We start from the raw sequence: 19051 nt of genomic DNA on the forward strand, positions 1-19051 counted from the left end.
TTATCAACACCCTTGTAAGTAGTATGGCTCATGCTATAATATATTTTTATTTCTTTGTTGACGTAATTAAGAATTTTATTATTAAAATACTGATTATATTTGATATGAAAAGTAAATATAACGTTATTTATTAAAAAGTAAATACCTTTACCAAAAATATTGGAACAAACGTCGGTTGTTTTCCATTTATTTGGCACTTGCAGTGTATCAATTTTTTTTCTCTAATATCCAATAACAATTTCTTAAAGTTTAGTAAATTATATAGATATTGATATTACGTTCAAGAATACAAAACAATGCTGAAGATATGCTGATTTAGTACTTTCTTGTATAATTATGCTTTTATTTCTATATTTTAAAACTGTTAGTCTGTCGTAAATCTCCTTCTGAAACATTTAATTTGTTGCAATAATAAATATTTGTTTTATATAAATCACGTAATGTTCTTTAACTGTTTCTCATTCTTTTTTATAAAATTTTTTAAAGTTTTCTCCAAATTTAAAAATTGAATTCAGCTGTAATAAATCGTTGTTCTCTTGGTATGTATAAAAATAAATCAAAATAAGTATTGCTGAGTGCTGATGATTTTAGATACTTCATTCGATATTACAATAATCTTTTCTCTTTTGCATCGTTCATTGGCAATTTTATGAGTGAATATAAAAAGCTATTTATAATTGAAAAATTCAAGGTCAATTTTGTCACATGATACCTTAATCTCTTATAAACAATTCTGATAACCTTGTTTACAGTTAATTATACATGTAATGACTTATGTAGATAGAAAAGCGATAGCCAAAGTAGCTTGTTTTTATAAATTTTTGTTTTTTGTGTATAACATTTTTATTTCTATGTGTTCTGTTTTTTCACACATTTTTTTCTGAACTATTATATTTTGATCTTATTTTACAATTGTGACACGACAAAATTTTCATTTTTTTATAAGCAATTGTGATATTAATATTATCTTGAAACTTTTTTGTTTAAAATTATAATAACTTCTGTTTTAAATTTTTTTTAGCTTTTTGTTAATTTTGACATCATTATGTAGTAATTAGTTATAACGCTCGCTGTCATTATCAGCAGAAAAAAGTGTTTGCTATGATTTTTGCTAGTATTTCTTTCAATACATTTAGTGAAACTTATACTTTTATATTTAATTGTTAGAAAAATATCATAAATTTCAACAAAACTTTCAGTTTCAAAAATCCTATTTTTTGTGATGAAATCATTTATATGCAATATATGTCACTTTTTAAAGCGAAATTACATAACTCATAATTTAAGACTAAAAAGAAAGTTGTTACATTAAAACATACAATCTTTATTTTGAGAGGGAGTATTCGGGAGGTTGGTGCGCAAAACGTGCAGGGAGTGAAGTTTCACTAGTATATATACACATAAATGTTTGATTATGTTTATAAAAAGTGACTTATCGTGCTTTTAAGATATGTACTGATTATATTGAAAAGTTATGAGAACTGCCTGCATAATGACGATTTTGTCTCCATAATAACCCTTATGGTGATATTAATAGAATTATTTCAATTGAAATTCTGAGTAGTATTCGTGAGGGCTTATCTCTGCATAAGCTTCATTAAAAAATTAGAATTGTTTTGTTAGTACAGAATTCAACTATAGCAGATGGCTTATACAATAGTGCGAGATAAGAAATCATGAAATCACTTCAATACAATATTAGAGCAAAAATTATATTGAAGACGATGTAAAAAAAATTGGTATTATAGTTTTTATACCGAAAATAACTTTAAATACAGAAAGTTCATTGTACGTTGCGCATAGTATAGGTTAAAAACGCAAAGTAAAACTTTATTAAAATATTTGACATCTTACTAATATGTAAAGCAAAGTTGCTAAAACCTTTGTAATCGCTAACTGCGAAAACTACTGAACTGATTTTGCTGAAATTTTGCATACTTGATGATTCCGAGATGGTTTTCGCATAGTTTTTTTCTTGAAAAAGTTAATAACAATAGCGATAAAGAAGCTCAGAGTTTCGCTAAAATAAGATAGCTTTGCACTTAAGTTCAGTAGGATCCGCTAGGTGGCATCAAGATAAAATTGAAACCACCCGCAATCAAACATAGTGAAGAGTGGTTATAACATGTCCCATCGAAGTGTCCATTATCGTAGTCGCTAATCGGCAGTACACCAAGAACAAAGTTGTTAGTCGTGCAGCTGGACATTCCGGCTACTGATGACACTCTTTTTTCATGGGCCAGCGAAATAAATCGGTTTTTATCCCGGATTGCCAAGATAATCGAGTGCCACAGAGAAATAAGCGTTCGGAACGTCAACGTCTCCGGGGGAATACCAGGAGACGTGTCTAGCCATAGCATAACGTGCTCCAACACTTAAGTTTTGTGGCTGCTTAACCATCCGGCCTGGTGCCATCAGAGTGCGCTCTCCGTACACAGAGACTCCAAGGATAAGAGTCAAGCTACCCGCAGCTGGCTCTTCATTATCAAGAATAATATTGAGAAATAACTGGAAATTTCACTGCTGGCCTTTTTTAGGGCCATTATAAGTATTAACGTTCCCTACTTAACCATCAGTCTCATCGGTTCTTTTAAGGGCCACCTAAGTTTAAACTACGTTGCCAACAAATACATTTTCACTACTATTTCTGAAAACAATTTCTCTACTAAGAGACTATGTAAAGCCGGCCAAGTCAGTTATTCACTGGCAGATGTCACGAGTAGAGTTGTTTGTCGCAATGTTGGGAACCCTGGTGACCGACGACCCTATATTACCCTCTCGACTCTGAGCATTCAACCAGGAATCACCGATCCTCTCCAAGGTCTGCGCTGGAAGAGCCTAACAGCTATAAAAGAAAAATAAACTTGAGCCAACGGGCAAGCTTCACGAACCAATCTCTCTACCTTAGATCACCAAAACAACTGAGTCTGCAAAAAAAGGAGGTGCTTGAGACACCAACGTCTTCGATGTTATACCAGGAGACGTTGGGGAAGAGCTCTACAACTAGCTCTAAAGCTTGAAACGTTGCAGTTTACCTCCCGATCTGTGTGGTGCTACAATAACAGGCCAAAAAAGATTACCCTGAGATATAGAAGCAATTACGTTTGCTGGAAACTTCAGTCAAGAAAGAGTTTACTTTAGAAGCTTGCTGGTCCTTTTCAGGGTCATCGGACGTCGAACTACAAATTGCCAACAAATATATTACAACCTAATAAACTTGAAAAAAAAAAATAGCCTTTAGAACTTACAAGAGTCTTAACCATGCCAAAAGTTGCAAGAAGTTGTATTGGAACAAAAACTTCAAATACATCTAATAAATATAATTTTAGGTGTCAAGAAAATGAAACTGAACGTATATCTAGATTGAGGCAGCATTAAAATCGATAAATAAAGCATTTATTAATAAGAGATAAGCTTTTCACTTGTTTCTTATAGTTATCTCTTAAATCTTTCAGATTTTTAAATAGGTACAATATGTATTTGTATTTTCGTGGCGATAAAAAATGTAGAGATTAAGCTTTAGGACCTTTTTGCTGTGGTAATAAAGTTGTGAGATAAGAAAAAAAAATTTTTTGCAATTACATAGTTTTTGTGAGTTTTAAATCCTTACAACTTTAAAAAATAGTGCTGTTCATAGATTATACGAGAAAAACTGCAAATCAATGATTTTTAGGGCCAACGATTTTTTTATGGCATAAGAAATGCACGGTACTTTTTAGCATAGTTTATTTTTTTTCACTTTTTACAGCTTTTTACTTGACGAAATAAACTATATGGATTCCGAACAACATGTTTTTCAGAAGAAGATTTTTCTTTTGAGAAGGGTCAGAAATAGATGTAAAATTTTTAACTAAAAACGTTACACATGATTGCTGATCAACTCTACTATGATGGATGTGTCTCTCCGTTCTGATTTTTCTTCAATTTTAAAGCTTGGTCGTAGATTTTGAGAGCTGTTAACTTGCTCTCACGCACTGGCGTCCAAGGTAGCAGGATGATTCTGCGAAGCCTTCACTGTTCGCTTTTCGTTTGAGAAAAAAAAGTCTTGCTCTTTATCAGAAAGTTTCATTCAACCATTTTGGAGACATTTGGCGGTGCCAATTTAGTTGTATTGACGCAACATGCGTCATCAAATCAACAAGTCATCCAGTTCAAAGAACTATAAAAATGAATTGGGAAAGAAACACTTAAGGGAATGAAAAGAAAAGGAAATAGGAAAACATTAGACGCAAAGTAGTCTAGCTTAAATGACAGAAGTACAGCTACGATACCCACGGCCCCCAAGCTATTTAAAGGGTAGAAAGAAAATGTTAACGCCACTTGCTAACCAAAGTACTACTACAAATCACGATTTTAGTTTCCCCTCGCTTATGACTGTCTTATTTTTTTACCAAGTTTCTCAAAATTATTTAACATACATTGTGATGCTTCGCTCTTATCTACTGTTAATACTATATCGTCCAAAGGGGTGGTGAAGAGAGTCGAAAAAAAAGAAAGAAAAAAGTGGATAAAAGTATCATCATGTAAGTACCTGAAAGAAGCTCTTCGTGAAAAAATTAAAAATGATATAAGAAATAAAAGTGACACGATTCGATTGACAGAAAGGAAGCAGACAAAATAAGAAGAACATGGCATAACGAGAAAAAAGTTAATTTAATTAATACATGCAATTTATTTAGTCAAATGCTGTAAAAAGTTGAAAAAAATAGAATGATGCTAAAAAGTACCGTAAATTCCTTACGCCATAAAATAATTTTTGGCCATGAAAAGCCGTTGATTTGCAGTTTCTCACGTTATAATAAATGAAAAGGACTCTTTGTTCAAACTGTAAGGATTTCAAGCTGACAAAAACTATATAATTTAAAAATATTTTTCAATCTCACATTTATTGCAAGAGCAACTAAGTCTTGAACTTAATCTCTCCATTTTTTTCGCTTCAATGAATACAAAAACCCATCATACTACCTACTTAAAAATCTAGAAGATTGAAGTGATAATATTACTATCATCAGGGTAATAATGAAAAACTGATCTCTCATGTAACGGTTTCTTTATGTATCGATTTTGACGCTTCTGTTCAACCTCGATGAATGTTCTTCGTCAGTTTCTTGACGCTTTAGATTGCATACAGTTGGAGCATTTAAAGTTTTCTTTTAAATTCGCCCTCTTGCGACTATGGGCATTATTAAAATTTTTGTGAGCCTTGAAAACTGTTTTTTGTCGACTTTGTTGAGTTTTAATATATTTGTTGGCTAGGTAGTTCGACGTTTGATAGCTCTAAGAAGGACCGGTGAGCCAAACTCTGTCTTGACTGAAGTTTCCACAAACATGGCTGCCTGGATACTTTAGGGTGATCTTCTCTGACTTGGTGTTGTAGCACCAGATTGACCAATAGGAAAACTACGTCTGCAGCGTTGGAGCTAGTTCAAAAGCTCTTTCCCAATGTCTCCTGGTATTATGCTGAAGACGTTAGTGCCAAAAGCACATTTTTTTTGCAGAGCTCAGTCGTTTTGGTGATCTAAGATGGAGAGATTGCTTCGTGATGTTTGCTTGTTAGAGACTGTACCGTTTATTCAAGTTTATTTTTCCTTTATAGCTTCACTGTTAGGTTTGCCCAGTGCAAACCTCAGAATCCGATCCCCGGTTGAATGCTTCGAGTTGGGAGGGTAATGTAGGGTTGTCAGTGGCCGGTATTCCCAGCCTTATGACGAACAACTCCGCTCGTGTCGTCTGCCAGTGAATGACTGACTAGATTTAATAGTGGCCGGCTTTATAAAATCTTACGTTGTAATTGGATAACTCATTTGTAACTTTTAATACAACATTAATATTCTTAGTCTCGATAAAAGAGTGAGTGTAAATACGAAAATGACTCTTAAGATGACCATAAAAATTATGTTTCTCCACCTAATTTTTTTTCTGCTTTTTATACATTTGTATTTAAATTTTTCCAGCTGGTACGCCATATCATGGAGGATCATTCAAAATAAAAGTATCGCTAAGTAAAGATTATCCTCAAAGTCCACCAAAAGCCTTTTTCCTTACAAAAATTTTTCATCCGAATGTTGCTAAAACTGGAGAAATATGTGTGAACACGTTGAAAAAAGATTGGAAATCCGATCTAGGAATAAATCACATTTTACTCGTAAGTAATACATTGTATATTAATATTCACCATATGTAATTTTTTCACATAATGCTAAAGGATGCCATAGGAGATAATGTGATTTTTTGTAGGAGTTTTTAAACAGGCTAAAATTTTATTTCAGTATTATTTTTTTTATATCACTGTTGAATATGAAAAAATAAGTTGATTTGTTATAAAAATTTTCATAGTAAAGTACAGAATCATGTTGTTTGAATAAAGATTTTCTAATGTGTTACTTTTGATTACATTAACAAAAAAATGTATATTGGGTACTTAAACTGGTATGATTGAATTATAACTAAAAATAAGATGTTAAATGACAATATTTCAAATAAAGAAATTTTACTTGTAGTTAGTTAGATAAATGCTCAAGTATCACCATCAGTGTTATTTTGGCAAAGTATTTTTTGTTTTTAATTTAAATAGGATAGAGCTTTAAACCTTAGACTCCCACTTACAAGAGAACATTTTCAGCTAAATAGTACGAAAATGAAGCTTATACAAGTAAAATTTTTTCTTTTACTATCCACAACAAAGATAAAGCTATCCTTTACTTTCCTTTTTTTAAATTTCTCAGCATTTACTTTTTAAGGTTTAAATGTTTGTTATTTTTTGCGTTAGTTTTTACAGGTATTGACATTTAATATTCTGTTTTATTTTACTATCAAAGCCCTACACAATATCAAACTAGAACACGAATAAAATGCAACAGAAATTAAAAAGAAATAAAATCGTTCCGCATGCGGAAAGTCTTAAAAACTTGAAATTTGAAAAAGGTTTTGCTCCAAAATAGCAGAGAGGTAAAACTTAAAGTAGGTTTACTTTTTCTGTGGATACGAAAATGAACAATGAGTACCCACAGTACCTTATAAGGTTTATTTTAGTGATAATCACCAAAGATTATTTTCTTGTCTGGTCTGCAGTTTCCAGCCTAATACTATTTTTACTGTAATATCTCATGGATAAAGCCAGTTTCCTTTAATATACTCTAAATATCAACTGAAATCTGAACTGAAAAAAAAAAATTGTTGATTTTTTTTGGAAAATTTCCTTTCTTACAAAAGTGATTTCTACAAAAATCTTACAATTTGAATAAATAGTGCTGTTCACATCCTTAATTTATTAATTAAATGTCGAAAATTGTTTTAAGATTATTTAATTATTTATAGTAACTTTTAACTTTTTTTTAATAGTTTCCGTAGAACTCAACTTTAAAGCCTAACATGAGTAGATAGTGAGTAAAACTGTATTTTTATGGTGCTTAAGTTGAGATTTAATGAGTGCAGTTAGAGACCGATAATGTGAAAAATTCCTTATTTTTTTTTTAGAATTTGACGTTTTTCTGCTTGCTTCGAGTTTTATAGTAAAGCAAATCATAAAAATTTAAATAAAATATTAAACTTATTTGGTATCGTGCATAAAAGGGTTGTTTAAAAATATTTTATAAATCGTACTTTGACTGCTAGATCTATTTTTTTTGTAATCCATATCATTTTTATTTAAGTAGCATTAAAAATCAAATTCTCTCAAATAATTAAAGTTGGATTATTTAAAATTTGTTTATACATGCTACGTTCACATCAATATTTCTTTCAAAAGTTTTTTCAACTAAATCGTTATTCATGTAGAATCTTATGTTGAACTAACAATTGCTACATTTTGAGATCATTACAGGAGCATAGAAAATAGTTATTGTTATGTATTGGATTCTCAAGTGTATATTTCATCATAAAAACTTTATTGTACTTTTTCTTTTGCTGAACTAACTAACGTAAAAAATCATAAATTTTCTGATTTTTTGAGGCTAATAATAAAGACTAGATTTTTCAGCGACGTTTTGTTGACTGATGCATCGATCTTTTCAGGCTTTATTAAGAACAAATGAGATTTTTTTTATAAATTACTAAAGTTGTGTACAAAATATAAACAATGTTAAAAGGCCAACATTACACTTTTTTTCAAACGTGAAGGAACAATTTAACATATTGATCAAGTAACTCGCACGCAAGTCAAACTGGCAAAGACGTCAACTTTGCAGAATACATCGAATTTATAACCTAGTTCTTATGTTGTTATTTTCATGTTGTGTATCCTGTGTTTGAAAGACAGATAAGGGTAATGACTATATGCATGCAAAGATAGGATTACATCTAAAAAATAAGTGTACTTCTAAATGAGTTACACTGAGACATACGAAGACATAAAAAGTTATTCTTTCAAGGGTCTACAAAAAAAGATACATGATCAGATAAATTACTTGAATGATCATAAATTTTTAAACTATGAATTTTATAACATTCAAAGTACACAAACAAACACACAGTTTGTTAGAGCGTATGGCCTTCTAAAAGTACACAAAAAATAAACACCTTTAAGGCCAATCATTTCGTTAACTAATAGTCCAACTTATTTACTTTCAAATATATTACATAAAACCTTGTACAAATATATCCTAAAATTAAAATTCCATATCAACAAAAGTCGAGATCTTATACACAAAATTTAATCTTTTGAATTACCAAATAGCTATGTGTTGGTTTTACTTTATCATTTACGAGTGTGTCATGTGATTTGGTTCTAAGAAGCCCCGAATAACCAGTAGATGGTATACGTAGTGCATCAAGAACCCCATTCAATGATATCTTGAGTTTAACGAGGTTTTTGTTTGAAAACATGAATTGAATAACAAACGTTTGATTTCTAAAATGCTACATAATACCTTGAATGGTCATTATATGGATTTAAAAAAAAATGTGTATAATTTAAAGTGCGTGTAATCAAAGTTTCTTTAAGTGTGTACGTTTCTAGAAAGTTATGTATATTTCTAAAATGGCTTATTCATACAGAAGATAGTTGAACTAAAAACTCTAGTAATCACAGTACGCAAGTTGTATGTGTTCATGTGTGTATCTGGCTATAAATTCGATGTACCTTGCAATGTTGACGCCTTTGCCAGTTCAACTTGCGTGAGTGTTACTCACTCGATACGTTAAGTTTTTCCTTCATGCTTTAAAAAAATGTTGGTATACAGTATTTCGGAAATAAAAATCTAATGAAATATACACAGTATTCGTTAAAACGTTGCCAAAAAACGTAGTGTTTATTATTTGCTCCAAAAGATCAACAAATTTATAATTTTATACGTTGGCAATTACTAAGCTTACTATCAATGTTTGCGAGTTATGCCAAACAGAACACGATATAATACGCGTCTACAGAGGGCACTAAATAAATAAGACCTGCGCAGCAAAGTATGATACAAAAATTCACAATTCACAAAAGTTCCATTATTCTTATACTAACTTTATAAAGTAGCATAGTTTACTTTTATAAACTGGTACTTATGTCAATTTTCTGACACTTAATAATGAAAACTCATAAAACCAAGAGTACATACAAGAGTCTTTTATGTATATCTTCCTTTATTTTGTAGCGAATGTGGTGGGGCAGAGCAGCAGCCCCTCCATAAGCCCCACATTTTCTAAACTCACTTTCATTTACTTCTATTTCTTTAAGCCCCCCGTATATTTTAAAAAGACAATGCCATAATGTATATTTTTTTGCTTTAAAATTCCCTCCACACTCCTACATTAGAACATAACTCTTTATGACCCTCCACTAACGCTCTACACTTTTATTCTTACCTCTTCATTCCTTCCACGGAACTAAAAATAATAAGGCAGAAACATGTCGATTTCGTAGTGATTCAAGGCAAGTTTTTCACTCTCGACTTCCTTCAGTTACTTTAATTTTTTTTAAATTTTTTAGGTTAAGCCCTCCTCTGCTCTTTCACACCCCTCCATAGTTATCCACTGCTCCTACAATACCACGGTGCAGTAGGATAAAGTAGTATTGATTACATAATATGATGTGTATTTTCGCTTTCACTAGATGAGTTACCGTCTTTACGGAAATACCATAACGATTCTCTGTCACACGTCTCTCCTTGACCTTTATTGGATCTATGTACATGGAGGTTCGTGACTAGGCTAAATGAATAGTAAGAGTTGATTTCAATTTGAATTCGGTATTTGTTTATTCAAAATAACTTTCTAGGTCCCAAGTACAACACTTGCAGTCTCTCGATCGCAACCATGACTCATACGTATATAAGTATATGCTTTATTTCTCCGCATGATTGCCACCTTTTTGAACCAAGACTACAGACGCACTCTCTCATGCACACTCTGTCCGCGCTTTCCTGACTTTTACCTTACCAGGTTATCGCACGTATATCCACCTCAAGGCACGATTTATATGCTCGCGTTACTCTCCCTCTCTCTCTCTCTCTATCTCTCTCCAACTGACTGTGCCAGAGTAGGTGTGCATATTTATTCAGTAAATGTTTAAGCCACACTGATCGGACATAGCTTCAAAGAACTTAAACGTAACGCAAACAGGCATACACATGTGTACGTATTTACCAAAATGTTCACACGCATGCATGTATACAAAAATATCTAATCATACTTACACACGTACATGCTTACACATACCAACATACATAAAAGCACTACTAATATAAACGTGTATGCATGCGTGCATCAACACAGATATATAAAATGGCTTTCATATGCATACGTATTCACTCATACCAAAACGCACACATGCATGCACATATACAACAAACTCACACATACGTACACAGCTATTCAAACGTATATACTATAACACACACATATGCATACATAAATATGGTAACACAAATAAATTGTATGCAAACGCAAGTGTGAATACACGCATACCTACACGCACAGTACCTCATGCACGTATGCAAAAACGTGCATACGTACACGAATTCATTATTACTTATGTTATTGAGGGCATATAATTATAAAAATGTGTAATAAGCTGGCAGAAAAAAATAATGTATACTTGCCCTCTCATAACCAAAATTAGACCTTGGAGTGTTCAAGGCAGAAGCTAGAAGTTCTGAGTTATTGATGCGGTAGTAGTGACAAGGAGAGCTCATGACGTAAGACAAAAGTTCAAGAAACTTAAGTGAAGAAAAAATGACGTACTTTCCACTGTCTCTACTTGCAGCAAAAAAGTTCTTTTGGTGCGCTTTTAAAATATGAGTAAATTGATATTAGATATATAACTAGTGACACCTATTATGCTGCATGAACTTTGCGAGTGCCATATGTTACGTATATGTACTTTGTACAGTGATACAGTTAGGGAGACAGAACATGGCCATTGCCGCGTACGCACGCTCTCGTCTGGTCTCTTGGTATAATGAAAAAGGAGATTTTGTAATTTTGATTAATCTTTATATCTGTTACTTAGTATATTAATTTAAGCGTTAATAAGTGTAATATTATTAATCCACTACCTCTTAGTATATTCATTGAATATGGTATGGTAACCCAGTCCATAGTAAAAATTGCTCTTTTTTGATTTTCACGTGTTGCTTCGGCGGCTCGCAATAATCAACCACTACGGGTGCAAGTGAAGGTATCGATACAACACTTACAAAATTGAAAGACAATATCAATCCAACATTAACTAAAAATTTTAGAAAGTGCTCCGTGAAAGTAACAAGAAAAGAACTCATAATAAACAAAATTCTAGAAGATTCGGACAAAGATGAAGAAACCAAAGTGGCCGATGAAGTAAAAATTCTGGTGTTTGATGAAAAAGATTTGGAGAGTTGGGAAAGGATCCCGATGATTCTAAAATCAAAGAAATGTGACATAGTAGCGATGAGAGCCATGACAAGGGTGGATAAAGAGAAAAAGTGGATTGAAAAGGACTAAAACGCGATCAATGTAATATATACTGGAATTTCATGATCAGTTACAGTTTGTGAAAGACAAAGAAATGGCGTACGAAATAATAAAAAAATTTAATGAAATATATATGGGAAATACAGCGAGAGTGACGCTCTGGGTACTAACAAGGTGCCTCCGTGTCCAGGTACGAGAGGAGGAGCACTGGGTCGAGAAAGGAGACTCTCGAGAACGGTTGAGAAAAACTTTATTTTATGTGCACGTACAAAAGGCGTAACGACCGTCTCAGGCGACGGCACAGGCTAAAAGGAACGATATGCTAAAATGCGTGAACTCGTCGCCGCTGCTGCTTGCTATGTCTCTTTTCTTCTCCCGCAGCTGAGGCGACGAATGGTAGGGTTAGCTCGGCTTATGCTGCTTAGCAGTTAGAAGGAGACACAAGGTGTCAGCAGCTGCTTGTGTCTTGAGTGTGCAGCTTGCACGCATTGCTGAGTTGCCACATCCACTCCCCTTCCAGTGAGAAGCTTCGGGGAGTCTGCGAACGATACGGATCGCTCTGGCTGTTTTTGGTTGCCTGAAGGCACGGGCGGCGGGTTCATGGGCTCGGATCAGACCGAGTAAGTTAAAGTTTCTTCGGCAGTACAGGGCGGCTCTGTCAGCCCTAAGTAAGCTGGTTTCAATTGGTCTATAGAGACGACTTTGGCTTCTCCGTAGACTTCAAATTTAATGTGAACGTTCTTGAATCGTTGTGATTGATGACACGATGGGGGTCTGTATACGGCTGCTCCAGTGGTTTCTTGATTTTGTCATCTCGTTTAAAAACGTTTGAGCATTTGTTAAGATCCTTGAAAACAAAAAACCGTGCGGGCGAATGGTGTGCTGCTGGAACTGCTTTGAGGGACTTGAAAAGTTGTCGTAAACCTTTTACGAACGTTGAGCTGTCTCCTTGGAAGTAGTCGTAAAAAATTATCCTGGGACCCGGAGTGAGGTGCCGTAGACCATCTCTGCTGGAGAGGCCTTTAGGTCTTCTTTGTATGTGGTTCTTAAGCCAAGAAGTACCGAAGGCAGTGCATCGACCCAAGGCAGGGATGAGCACTTGAGCGCGGCCTTGAGAGTCCGGTGGAGGCGCTCGACCATGCCGTTCGATTGAGGGTGGTATGCGGTGGTTTTGACGTGCGTGGTGCCGATCATACTGGCCAGTTCTTGAAAGAGTGCGGACTCAAATTGTGCCCCTCTGTCTGAGATGATAAAGATAGGAGTATCATGGGCACTGATCCAGAGGTTTAAGGCCTTTGCTACAGTGTTGGCTTGAGTGTTGGGGTAGTGGGATCGCCACAGAACAACGCGAGAATCGATCGATGATCGTAAGACAAAACTGCATGCCCTGGACTAGAGGGAGCTTGATGAGGTCGATGTGTATATGTTCGAACCTGTTGTCCGGCTCTGCGAAGCGATCGAGGGCAGACCTGTTGTGGCGGCTCATCTTAGCGGTTTGGCAGGGAACACAGGTCCTTGACTAAGCAGAGACGTCCTTGCGTACGCCTGGCCAAACGTATTTTTGTGCAATGGTACGGGCAGTGATCTTGACTTCGGGGTGCGATAAGTTATGTATAACCTCAAAAGCCGTGCGACGAAGTTCTGTAGGCAGGTAGGGCCGGACAATGTTGTTGGCTACATCGCACCAGAGGAAGTGTCCGTCTATGACAAGCTGTTGCAGTTGTAGACTGGATCCTTCTAGTAGACCTGGTAGTTCGGTATTGGTGGCTTGTGCTGCTGCGATGATCTCTGGACTCAAGCGGCAAGGCATCGAGGTTGATGCAGTGATAGCAATTGGCTGAGGGCCTGTGTTGTTGCTGACTTTGGTCTCAGAGACAGAGCTTGACACGGCAGAGGATTGCAGGAGGTCGTTTCCGGGCAAACATGCTCGAGACAGTGCATCTGCAACGACGTTGTCCTTGCCTCGGGCATGCGTTAACACGGTGTTAAACCGCGAGATGACTTCGAGGCAGCAAACTTGTCTCAGTGTGGCTTTGTCGGAGCGTTGACGGTGCGCAAAAATCAGTGGGCGCTGGTCCGTTAACGTAGTGAACGGGCGGCCCTCCAGGATTCTTTGAAAATGTTTTGGGGCAGCACTGATTGCCAACAGTTCGCGATTGAAGGTGCTGTAGAGGCTCTGCGTCAGGTCTTATTTTCTCGAGAAGAAACCTAGTGGTCGCTGTCTTTATCTTGCTATTCTAGTGCTTCGCCGATAGCTATATCTGAGGCATCGGTCCTTAGGGCTAGTGGCGCACCTGGACGCAGAAAGATGGTGCAAGTTGCTTCGATGATGGAGTCCTTGCAAGATTAAAAGGCTTGTTCTGCTGTGGTGGTCCAAGGAAGCTTCTTTTTTTTAGTTCGGCCTTTGAGCAATTTATGGAGTGGTGCTTGTATGTCGGCAGCGTGTGGAATACAGAGCCTGTAGTAATTAAGCATCCCTAGAAACCGGCGGAGCTCTGAAGCATCAGTTGGCTTAGGAAAGTTTCTTATTGCAGTGACCTTGGTCTCTGGCAGTTGTATGCCATCTTCAGAGACCTGAAAATCTAGGTAGAGTACTTGCGGATTTCTGAAGGTGCACTTTTATCGGTTGACCTTGAGCTGGGCTTCTCTAAGAGCTGTGAAAAGTTGCCGAAGGTGGTCTAGATGTTGCTCGTATGAAGAAGAAGTGACAAAAATATCGTCAATATAGGCCTTGGCAAATAGCAGCTTGCGCAGAATGTGGTTGATCGTTCTTTGCATTGACTGGGCTGAGTTTCGCAGACCTAGTGAAGTGCCCAGAAACTCAAATATGCCAAAAGGCGTTGTCACTGCCGTTTTTTTAACGTCGGCCTCACCTACTGGTATTTGATAAAAGGCTTTCTGCAGGTCGACCGTTGAAAACACTTTACCTGGGCTCTCCTGTAGCAAGTCCTGTATAATGGGCAGAGGATACATGTCTGGTATTGTTTGTGAGTTAAGTCTACAGCGAGAGACACGAGGTATCATCAGCTGCTTGCGCCTCGAGTGTGCAGCTTGCACGCATTGCTGAGTTGCCACATATATATAAAGGAGTCTACTGAACTGCAAATTTGTGAAAGAAACATGTTGAAAAAATTTAAGTACAAAGACTTTAAAATTGAAGTGCATTTTTCACTGAGTTTGAAGTATTAATTAATACTTTAAAAAGTGTTGGTGCGAATGTGACTGAAAAAGATCAATTGAGCTATATGATAAAAATACCTTCAAGTTTATTAAGTTACATTGGTGACTTAATAGATGTGTTACAAAAGTCTGATCAATTATTTAAATACGTGAAAAGTGTAATAAAAATATTTGAGTTGAAAGAAAAAGAAGATGAAAGCAAAAATAGTTAAAGTGCGTTTAAAACTGGAAGAAAAAAAATGGAGCATGTTTCAAGTGCGTAAAGTATGGACACTTCTAGGCACAATGTACGAGAACGAGACAGAACGATAATTCATAGGAGCAAGGTGGTGCGCAACAGCAAAGAGGCAGGTGCCAACAACAAGAACTACAGCAGTGGCAACATTGTAGCGGCCGAGGCTGAGGTCATGAAGCTGGTAGAGGCTCTAGTCAACATCGTCGAGGAGGTGGTTAGCAACAAAATAATCAAGGGCATCAAAACGAAGACAGTAATGTGACTAGCTTTAATGTGGAATTCGAAGAAAGATCTTAATAAATCGCGTGTTTAAGTAAACAGCTGTGCTAATAAGGTTGAATAGTTAATCGATAGTGGTTGCTCAGATCATGTTATATATGATGATCGATATTTTTATGAATTTGTCCAATTAAAAGAGCCTGTAAATATAAAAGTAGGATATGGAAGGTCTTTAAAAGCAACAAAAGTTATTAATATTTGGCACCAGTTCAATGTTTATGTCCAAAGTAAAATGAATATAACAAAAATTGTTTTTTTTTGTTAAAGATATGAATAGAAATTAAATAAGTTACAGTAAAGTAACAAAAGCAAACGAGATTGTATCAGTAGGAAATACGTCAAAAATTGTTGGTTAAGATGGAAATTTAGTTGCGTTGGCTATTAAAAATAATGATATTTACCATATGACTATTGAAATTAAGTATAGCGAGTTAAATTCAACAACAAAGAATAAGTCAACAGAAAAGAAAGAATTACATAGAACACTAAGTCTTGCAAATTTTAATCATTTGAAAACAATAAATGATAAACAAATGCTTGATAGTTTACCAAGGAAGCTAGAAATTTATTATTGAAAGTGTGGAAATATTATTTGGAAAATAAAACGCATGTAATACTATTTAATAATGACAGATTAAGGGCAAAAGATATTTTCAAGAGTTTACGTACCAATTTAAATAGACCTAATAGTACTACTGGTTTGAATAGTAAGAAATATTTTTTTAATTTTATCGATAATTATAGTTAAGTAACTAAAATTTATTTTATTAAATCAAAAGAGCAAGTATATAATTGTTTTATTGACTATGTGAATATAGTTAAAAGTAAGACAGAAAAAATGATAAAAGATTGAGATGTGATAATAAAAAGAAATAGATAAATAAGAATATAAGTAATTTTGCAAGTGAGTGTTATCTCAATGCTACCGTGTCCACCTTACGTACCTGAATTAAATGGAACGACAGAAAAGTATAGTAGGGATAGTCTTGATATGTCTAGACAACCATTAAAAGAAACAGAGGTTGATAATAGATTTTGGCCAATATTTACAACAGCAGCTTATTACAAAAATAGAATTATAACTATTACTGTTAAAAAGAATAAAACACCTTTTAAAATTATTATTGGAGAAAAGCCTAGTATAAAAAATTTAAAAATTAAGGGAAGTAGAGTTCTTGTGAGATTACCAAAGAAAAGAAGGAATCTAAAATCGACAAAAAGACAGGTTTAAGAATTTTGTTAGGTTATGAAAATATTGGTTACATAGTTCTGATAAATAATAAAGTAGTAGTAGCTAGACACGTTGATATCATTGAAGATGGCACAAATTTTTTTGGCTTAAAATCAAAAAATGACATATTAAAATTAGTTTAAATGAAAACAAAGTTGCGAACGTAAGTGGCGATTTAAATACAAATGGAAATGATGGAATTAAAAACTTGAATGTAAGACGTTTAACTAGGAAAAAAAGAGAGCCTGATCGATACAAAGATGGAAATTTAGTGTAAAGTAATATTATTTATGTAAATTATACAAATGCTGAGACATATATTTCTTATAATGATGCAGTAAATAGTAATAAGTCTGAAAAGTGGAAAACAGCAATGGGTAAGGAAATGTATTGTTTGAACAAAAATGCGACTTGGAGCTCTGTAAATAAACCAAATGATAAAAAACTTAGGATTAAAAATGGGCTCATACTTAAAAGGCTAATGGCATTTTTAAGGCTAGATTAGTTGTTAGAAGTTATCAACAAAACGATTTTATTGATGATATTTATTTACCAGTTGCAAGAATGCAAATTAAAAAAATTTTAGTTTCTTTTTGTTATCAAAATAATTTTATTATTAAACAGTTGGGTGTCAAAACAGCGTTTTTGAATGGAAAGGTAAAATATGAAGTATATGCGAAACAGCCACAAGGATATGAGGATGTCTCTAATAAGGTATTAAAATTGGAGCGTTGTTTGGGTTATGAGGAAGCCCAAGAGCTTTGTATAAATGTTTTGATACTTATTTACTAAGTTTAATTTTTAAAAAAGTAAAAATGGTTGTTACTTTTACATCTCAAGTGACACAAATGATGATGTATATTTTATTCTTTTTGTGAATGACTTATTATTCTATTGTAAAAATAATGAAAAATTGAATTTTTTTTTTAAATCATTTCTTGAAAGATTTACAATGAGAGATTGAAAAAAAATTGAAACTTATTTAGGTATTAGCATTAACTATGACTATAAAAATAGAAAAATGACTCTTGATCAAAAAAACTGTATTGAAACTGGGAGTCTCCATGTATGTAAATATTTTTGTTTTAAAATTCATTACAAAACAAAACATTTGTTGCGCACAAAGGCGAGGGATACAAAATTGGCACACGGTGGGATAGAGTATAAGAAGAAGGGCTGCGAAAATTCAGAGGCACGGAGATTGGAAGATGCGTCAAGGAGAGAGAGAGTTTTAGTTTTTCGCTTGCTAAACTGGGGAGCGGGTCATAAGTCAGCCACGATAGGAAAATGGGTAAGTCTTTACCTTCGCCGAGACACGGGTTTTGCTCGTTTTGCGACCACAGAGAAAAGGGACGTAAATCATGCAACTGTCTAATTACCAATTGAAGAGTGGTCTCACCTCAACCTTAGTCTCAAGCAGAGAGAGATTTACGAAAGGTAGCTGAATATTCGTCGTCAGTTTGCTGCTTTCAATTTCGCTCTCGTGCGTTCGTTTTTAGTGATTTTTGTTTGTACATATCCGTGACGACGAGAAGTTCTTTGTCCCGTCGGTGCCTTTCCGTCCACTCTCTGAGTTCGACATAGCTGCGAGATATTTGTGGAAACTCCTAGACATACATCTGTATAAAGTTGGTACCGTATTTTTTTTGTTCGATGTTATTTTGCATTTTTCTCTTCTTTCGAGTTTAAAGAATTAAAAACTCTTCGGAGGCAGAAAGTTTGCTGTCTCGCATCAGTGTCACAAGGCCACATACGAGTTCAATTTGTATTTGTATTTCTGATACGTATCCATAATATACAACAGACTATTGCGCGGACTTCTTTGTTATTATCTTTGGTTTGAGTATTACATTCATAAATAGAGTTCTTGCTTCGTCGTATTAACTCGGAGTTTTCATCAAAGAATAATTCTAGGAACATCGGCCCGAGTTATAAAGGCTTCTTCTGATTCCCTTAAGGGACTTCAAGTAACTTAATTAAGCATCGAGTTTGCCCGACGACTTATTAATATTTATCTTTCTCAATTTGAGGTTTGCGTTTGTTCATTGTATTTAACTATGATGTACGTCTCTTTTAGTATACTTAAAAAAATTGATTTAATCACCATTGTACTTATTATCCTCCCATATCCCTCCGTCCGAACCACACTATCAAGTACTGCGCCAGTGTGTTATGTTTCAAAACATTAGCAAACAAATATGATATAAATTCTAAATTGTATGTAACTCCTATGGAACAAAATTCAAAAC

General features: G+C 34.6%; 1 protein-coding gene across 2 annotated transcripts in view; it reads left to right on the plus strand.

Annotated features, from left to right (window-relative positions):
* Window positions 1-19051, plus strand: part of LOC106641718 (ubiquitin-conjugating enzyme E2 S) — a 167867-nt gene that overhangs the window by 91825 nt on the left and 56991 nt on the right. For both annotated transcript variants that reach the window (XM_089594475.1, XM_089594474.1), the window contains exon 3: window positions 5955-6145. In XM_089594475.1, coding sequence (XP_089450601.1) covers window positions 5955-6145 — 191 coding nt within the window. The remainder of the gene's footprint in view (window positions 1-5954; window positions 6146-19051) is intronic.

Source organism: Copidosoma floridanum, unplaced genomic scaffold (assembly GCF_036245765.1).
Source record: "Copidosoma floridanum isolate Cflo_tuat_1 unplaced genomic scaffold, Cflo_Japanese_pri ptg000021l, whole genome shotgun sequence".
In the NCBI taxonomy this organism is placed as follows: Eukaryota; Metazoa; Arthropoda; class Insecta; order Hymenoptera; family Encyrtidae; genus Copidosoma; species Copidosoma floridanum.